Raw genomic sequence first — 7441 nt, 5'->3', positions numbered from 1 at the left:
CGGGGCTGGCTCTCCTGGGTGTGGGGTGGGGAAGCCTCCTCATCGCCAGCTTGGAGTTAAAAACCGGGCTAGGGGAGGGAGACTTCCCATTTCTCCCCAGATGTATTTCATGATGGGTCTGGAGAAAAGGTGTGACCAGTCCCTTCCTTCCCTTCAAGGAGCGCACTCGCCTGTGTAACTCACCTGTAAAGCCCACCCAGGGGAGGCCAGGGCCTCATGAAACAGAAAAGAAAGCCAGGCACTGGGCCCTTGCGCTCACCAGAACTTGGGGTGTCTTTCCTTGCCCCTTCACCGCATATGGAACTCCTGGTGTCGTGTCCCAGGTCACGCCTATCCCTGTGGGGAGGCTGGACCCCCCCTCAGCCACTCCTGAGACTTGGGACCTCTGCCCGTGGACGATGGGTGGGAAGGAGCTTGGGGGTGGGAGAGCGAGGGCTGCTTCCAGCAGGAGCCTGGGGTGAGGGTGGCGGGGCACCATGGGGGTAGCTGCGCCGCATCTCAGGGCGGTGTAGTGCACATCTTGCAGGGGGACATGTGTATCTCAGGGGGGCTGCTCGCATCGGGGTGCCATGTGCATCTCGGGGGGGCTGCATGCATCTAGGGGGACTTGCGCATCTCGGGGTGCTGTGCGCATCTAGCGGGGGTGGCTGTGCGCATCTAGCGGGGGTGGCTGTGCGCATTTGGAGGGGGCTGTGCGCAACCTGGGGGGGTGTTGCGCGCAGCTAGCTGGGGTGGCTGTGTGCATTTCGGGGGGAGCTGTGTGCATTTCAGGGGGGCTGTAGGTATCTGGGGGGACCGTGCTCATCTCCGGGGGCGGCTGTGCGCATCTCGTGGGGGGGAGCTGTGCGCATCTTGGGGGTGTGCAGATCTCGGGGGGCCTGTGCGCATCTTGGGGGCTGTGCACATCTGCGGGGGCTGTGTGCATCTCAAGGGCTCTGTGCACATCTCGTGGTGCTGTGTGCTGCTCCTCTGAGCTTTGCTCTTTCTTGCAGCGTTTGCCTCAGCATGGAGGGCGGGGCCGCGGCATCCACCCCCGCAGCGCTGCCTTACTACGTGGCCTTCTCCCAGCTGCTGGGCCTGACCTTGGTGGCCATGACTGGCGCTTGGCTCGGGCTGTACCGAGGCGGCATTGCCTGGGAGAGCGACCTGCAGTTCAACGCGCACCCCCTCTGCATGGTCATAGGCCTCGTCTTCCTGCAGGGAGATGGTGAGTCCCGTGGGCCGCTCCTCTCGGCCCGGGCTTGTGGGGGTCCCTGAGAGGCAGTTTGCAGGGGTCTTGTCACCCCTGCGGTCTCTTCTGGTTGGACAAATCTAAGATTCTAGAAAAGACAGACAGAAGGTGGTTCAGAGCCTGGGGAGATGGAATCCAAACCCAGGCTCTGAGGTTGGTGGGTGGCAGCTCCTCTCCAGCCTGGCCCAGCATTTTCACCTCGTTTCCACACACAGCGTCCAAGGCAGGCGCTTCATGCTGCAGAGGGAAAGGAATGGGGCCCTGAACCAGGCCCTGCTGCAGGGGTGGTTTGAACTGAGGGAAAAAAAGTAAGCACATGTGAGAGTTTGTATGCGTGTGTGCGCATGCGCCTATGTGTTGTTAGTCTTGGACTTGGCAGAGCTAGAGGCCTCCCCCTGGGGCAGGAGCAAGGCAGTGCTTGGCCTCCACCTGCCTCCAGGCCAGGTATCCTGGAAGCCGAATCTGCATCTGGTTGACCGGCTCTTCCTAGAGGTGGTCCTGGTGACAGCCACCCCTGAGCAGCAGAAAGCTAAGAGGCGTTCCTCACGTGACCTGGCCTTGCCCACCTCTTCTGGAAGTGGGAGATCAGGCTGGGATCACAAGGTTCTGCTTGGGAGCCAGAGTGGGATGATCTGCCCAGGCTTAGGTGGGGGCCTGTGTGAGGAGCCACGTGGCTAACAGGTCAACTCAGGCTGCTTGTTGCCTCAGTGTGACCAACAGTGGACCTCAAACACAGCCTGGAATTTGCAGGACACCTGACAAGAAGATGGGTGGGGTGGGGTGTCTGCTGGGCCGGGCAGCTCCTTTAGGTGGGGACGAGGGCAGAGGCGCTGCCTTCACTGCCTCTCCTGGTGGTGGGGACTGTGGTACAGTCTCCCGCCCTGCCCTCTTTGAGTGTGCACAGTTGGGGGAGGTTGGAGGGTGGGGGAGGAGTGTTAAGGTGCATACAGCCTTAGGTGCCCTCAGAGAAGGCCAGGAGCTGCCCAGGGTCCCCAGGGAACCTGGCTTTCTCCTCCGGTTCCTGCAGCTAGGCTCCTGCTGCAAGCTGTCAGCTCACATCACCTCGCCACCAAGGTGCCTCCTTGCTGCGGGGGCAGGAGGCCTCACTGCAGGCGGATGCACTCACGTTCCCTCTCTCACCTCTCACAGCCCTACTGGTTTACCGTGTCTTCAGAAATGAAGCCAAACGCACCACCAAGGTCCTGCATGGGCTGCTGCACATCTTTGCGCTCGTCATCGCCCTGGTTGGTGAGTTCCTGGGCGCAGCCTTCCCCGCCCCCTGCCTGTCTCTTCAGGTATGGCAAACAGCCGCTTTACCTGCTCTGTTCCCTCCCCAGAGCCGTGATGGGCCCGCCCCCATCCCAAACATCCCCTGCAGGGCCACTGGGTGCTGGCAGCCATTGAACTGGTACTAAAGCCCAGAAGTCCCTGCTAGCTGGTTCCTTGGGTCGTCTTATCCCTTCCTTTTCCACGTCCAACCCTGTCCTCACATGACCTATCTCTGGCCCAGGCTTGGTCGCGGTGTTCGACTACCACAGGAAGAAGGGCTACGCTGACCTGTACAGCCTGCACAGCTGGTGCGGGATCCTTGTCTTTGTCCTGTACTTTGTGCAGGTGAGTCCTTCCAGCACCCAGGGCCTGTGGCCACCTACCAGGGAGGTGGGAGGGGCAGGGGAGCTGGGCTGAAACGTGCCTCATGGAAGGGCCTGTTTTCTGGGGTGCGTGCAGGTGAGAGAGCTGTCTTCCCAGGCCTGTGTGGGTGCAAAGCTAGGATTGGCGGCCAAGGGTGCCCAGCTCCCAGGCGCCCCATGGCTGACTCAGCGTGTTTGGCCACAAGCCCAGCTTTCTGAATCTGCGAGTGTGCCAAGGCCTCAAGTGCTGGGGGACGGGTCCCTTGTCCCTAAGCACTTAGTACTCCTCCCACCAACGTGCTGAGGAGGGAGGAAACCAGGCAGGGCTGAGGGGCTCGCAGTCGCCATGTGGGCGCGTGGGCGTGTGCCTGGGCTGACCTCGGCTGCTGGGGTTGCCGGCCGCCCTGTCCCAGAGCCACCTTCTTTCCTCCTAGTGGCTGGTGGGCTTCAGCTTCTTCCTGTTCCCCGGAGCTCCGTTCTCCCTGCGGAGCCGCTACCGGCCACAGCACATCTTCTTTGGTGCCACCATCTTTCTGCTTTCCGTGGGCACCGCCCTGCTGGGCCTGAAGGAGGCACTGCTGTTCAACCTCGGGTGAGTGTCCTGGGTGGGAGGGGGCAGGCCTGGGCCACCCCTGCACAGACCTCACCCTGCCCTCGGCTTCCCCAGCTGTGGCTTCCTGAGCCGTCTCTTGCGGCCTCACAACTGGTGGCTGTAGTTATGCTTGCTAAGAATTGGGTGCATGGGGCTTGGCTTTGGTTAGCTTTCTTGATTTTATCCTTTCCAAGAAACTTCTGGGCTATGGGCACCCTATTTATTCCCATCACGTAGCAGGATCTGCAGGAGAACTGCTTAGAACTAGAGTATTGATACAGATTTTTACATTAGAGATTGCTGGTTTTACAGTAGAGATTGCTGGAGATTGCTGGTTGGGGGTGGGGGGTGGTCGTTCTCTTTGGGTAGGGTAGGGAGGCAGGGGCTGGTGCTGGAATCCCTATGACATCTTTAAGGCCCAGGATACGGGCATTTGGCCTGTGACCTCTTGGGCAGCTTCTCCCTTCCTCTCACCCCTGCAGGGACAAGTACAGTGCGTTTCAGCCCGAGGGCGTCCTGGCCAATGTGCTGGGCCTGCTGCTGGCCTGCTTCGGTGGGGCGGTGCTCTATATCTTGACCCGGGCTGACTGGAAGCGGCCTTCCCAGGCCGAAGAGCAGGCCCTCTCCATGGACTTCAAGACGCTGACGGAGGGAGACAGCCCCGGCTCCCAGTGATGCACTGGGCCGGCCCTGGGGGTTCACGGGGTGTCTTCTTGCCTGCTCCTGCTAAGGCATCTTCAGGATTGCAGGTTCCGGAGAGTGGCTCTGGCAGCAGGCGGGTGGGTGGGCGCAGCTGCGTCTATTTGAGTGCTGCTTTCTGGGGTCAGGTCTCTGCCTCCTCTGCTTCTCCTTTCTCTGCTGCTATAGACCAGTTCATTGTGTGTAGCTCCCGTGTCTCTGTTGCCCCCTTCAGTGCAGAAGGCTTTGGGTAGGACTTCGGGTGGTCAGTCCTGGTCTCAGAGCACACAGGTCTTTAAAGAAGCGAGACAGGAGGACCCACCCTCCCGGCAGCAGATGCCTGGGGCAAGGCCAGGGGAAACTGGGGGGGCCTCAGGGACAGGCCTGGAAAGGCCACGATGGCTGCTGAATTCAAACAAAGAGTCCCTCCAGCCCAAATAACACGTGGCACGAATGGGCCCAGCCTTTGGCAGAGGAGCAAGTGATATGATGTGTAAAGTATGTTGGTGGTGAGAACAAGGTTCCCCAGGAGAGGGGAGGGACTGGCCCCTGGGAAGCTCTGAGTGAGGCTGTGGCCCAGCTGTAGTCCTGACCTTCCTCTTCTTTAACCCTCTAGCCCTAGGACGGCTTTGGTGGAGAGGGGATAGAAGCCCATGACTTCAGACAGACTTTCTCCTGCCAGATGGAGGCAGGCCTTCTCCCGGGCTGCTCCAGACATGGGAGTTGGGAATAGGGGGCACCTTGCAGCCCCTTCCTGCTGGGGCTCCCTCCTTGCAGCACCCCCCTTGCAGCTCAGCTCTGGTTTCCTTTCCCAGGCTCACCCAGGCTCTGCTCAGGCTGGGAGGCAGAGAGCACAAACCGTAGAATTTTTTAAATGAAAAACCGCTGCTTCTGGCTATGGCTGGGGCCCCTGGGGCTGCTGGAGCTGCTGCCTCTGTTCTGGAGGACGAGGCTTCTCCTCCTTCCCTGGTGCCCGTCTCTCCAGGAAGTCAGGACTGAGGCAGAACCAGGTCATCCCCTGTGGCGTCTGCACATCACTGTAGCCGTATAGAGTGTCATGTTAGCTGAGCCACCATTTGGCTTTGGCCCGGAAATAGTGTGAGTAAAACATTGATCAAGACCATCCTGACGAACACAGTGAAACCCCATCTCTACTAAAAATGCAAAAAATTAGTTGGGCATGGTGACGGGCGCCTGTAGTCCCAGCTACTTGGGAGGCTGAGGCAGGAGAAGGGCGTGAACCCGGGAAGTGGAACTTGCAGTGAGCCGAGATCATGCCATTGCACTCCAGCCTGGGCGACAGGCTCAAAAAAAAAAAAAAAAAAAAAAAAAAAGAACATTGATCATGTGCTTCTTGGATCTGGTGACTTGGTGACTGTTCTCTCCCTGTTTTCCTTGTTTTTGGGGGTTTGAGGAGCATGACTTAGCTTGAGACAGACACAGTGTACTTCAGTGAAGAACTTAATACAATTTCCAAACCTGATGGCCTTAGAGAAAGGGGCCAGTGTTCTCTAATGCTCGCATTTCCCGTAGTTGGCTTTTGCTGTGGCTCCTGCCTCAGGCAATGTTATTTCTGAGAGCAGGTGGTTGTAGTCCAGGCCCCTCCCCAGCAGGGGCTGCCCAGGCTCCTTCCAGCCCCTTTCCCCACCTCCTCTCAGCCTACCTGGATGACAGTGTTCGCCTCCTGTTTAGACTGTACACTCTTCAGGGGCAGGGGCACCGTCAGTTCTTTCATGAGCTGGCACGCACATGTATAGTGAAATGTTTACGTTTGGGAAGACTCCGCCTTAGACAAACTACCAAAGTACAATCGTGTCTCTCCCTAGCCAGAATGCTACAGAGAGAAATGGAACCTCAGATTAGCAACAAAAGTCTGTAAACTGGTCTGTTTGCCAAAGTGAACACTGGATGACTAAGGAACCGAAGAAGGCCCCCAGAAGCAGATTTGTGGTGGGTTATTTTATTTTGCCTGTGGCCAATCTTCTGTGAAATACAATGTGCTGTTGGTGCAACAGATGATTCAATAAATGTCTACAGCAGACCTCTCGCCTGTTATTTTCCTTTAATGTGGTAATAAAAGGAGCCAGAGCTTTTAGCAGCCAGAAACATGACGTTAGCTCTAGGCCTGAGAGAGACTGAATATCCGCAGGCTGGGCACAGAAGGTAAAGTGATTAGCGATATTGATCATGGCCTGGGGTCTGAAAAGGCCCAGCGGTTGTGCAGTCTCCACCCAGCAGAGGCAGTGTTTCTATGTCGTTAGCTAAACCCTTGCTCTCAGCCTGAGAGGGTGGCCTGGAGGGCGGAGCTGCAAAAGCCTGGTAAGAGCCTTGGCAAGGAGAATCTCCCAGTGTTTAATGGACCCCTTTCCCTTTGAAACCAGTCTTTTTGATCCTTAAGAAGAGGAGCAAAGATTTTGGAACAAGCTGAGATTCCACTTTACATCCACGTACGTGGCTCAGGCAGAAGGTGTGTTTTTGGCAAATTTGGGTGGGACTGCACTGTGCGCTTTGTGCCTTGCCACTTAAAGCAGTGGTCCCAACCTTTTTGGCAGCAGGAACAGGTTTTGTGGAGGACAATTTTTCCACAGACCAGGGCTGGGGGCACGGGATAGTTTTGGGATAATTCAAGCACATTACATTTATTGTGCATTTTATGTTATTACATTGTAATATATAATGAAATAATTATAGGGAGCCCTGAGCTTGTTTTCCTGCAACTAGACAGTCTCATCTGGGGGTGATGGGAGACAGCGACAGATCAGGCATTCAATTCTCCTGAGGAGCAGGCAGCTGGATCCCTGGCATGCGCAGTTCACAATAGGGTTTGCACTCCTATGAGAATCTAATGCTGCAGCTGATTTGACAGGAGGTGGAGCTCAGGTGGTCATGCTTACCCGCCGCTGCTCACCTCCTGCTGTGCAGCCAGGTTCTAACAGGCCATGGACCCATACCGCTCTGTGGCCCTGGGGCTGGGGACCCCTGACTTAAACCAATTTAAAAACTCACCAGAGCTCACTATTTAAAGGGAGCCAACAGCAAATCTTCTAATAAGGTAACGGGAGTCCCTGCTTCCCCGCATTGGTCTCAACTTTGTCTTCTGCATTGTAGCTGGTCTCTAATGTGTAGGAGTTAGAGCGGAGAGGTCTTTCCTTAGGGCACCTGTAGAGTCCCTCCTGAATGAAGGCTTCCGTGTGGACCTTTATTTTTATTCTTATTTTTTGAGACGGAGTTTCGCTCTTGTTGCCCAGGCTGGAGTGTAATGGCACGATCTCAGCTCACCGCAACCTCCGCCTCCCGGGTTCAAGCGAT

The 7441-nt window shown here is 57.0% G+C and overlaps 1 protein-coding gene across 4 annotated transcripts in view; it reads left to right on the top strand.

The window, feature by feature from the left end:
• The window catches only part of LOC105551705 (cytochrome b561), a 19994-nt gene extending 13821 nt beyond the window's left edge, over positions 1-6173 (top strand). For 3 of the 4 annotated variants that reach the window (XM_011997044.1, XM_011997043.1, XM_011997042.1), the window contains exons 2-6: positions 993-1207; positions 2381-2479; positions 2742-2845; positions 3297-3454; positions 3937-6173. In XM_011997044.1, the coding sequence (XP_011852434.1) occupies positions 1006-1207; positions 2381-2479; positions 2742-2845; positions 3297-3454; positions 3937-4129 (756 nt within the window). In that variant the 5' untranslated portion in view covers positions 993-1005 and the 3' untranslated portion in view covers positions 4130-6173. Of the gene's footprint in view, positions 1-268; positions 421-992; positions 1208-2380; positions 2480-2741; positions 2846-3296; positions 3455-3936 lie in introns of those variants that run through there. The other variant, XM_011997045.1, reaches the window with a different exon arrangement.
• Positions 6174-7441: the final 1268 nt, after the last annotated feature.

This window comes from Mandrillus leucophaeus, unplaced genomic scaffold (assembly GCF_000951045.1).
Source record: "Mandrillus leucophaeus isolate KB7577 unplaced genomic scaffold, Mleu.le_1.0 Scaffold530, whole genome shotgun sequence".
Classification (NCBI taxonomy): domain Eukaryota; kingdom Metazoa; phylum Chordata; class Mammalia; order Primates; family Cercopithecidae; genus Mandrillus; species Mandrillus leucophaeus.
Note: the sequence above shows the minus strand (reverse complement) of the source record. Positions and strands in the feature narration are given on the sequence as shown.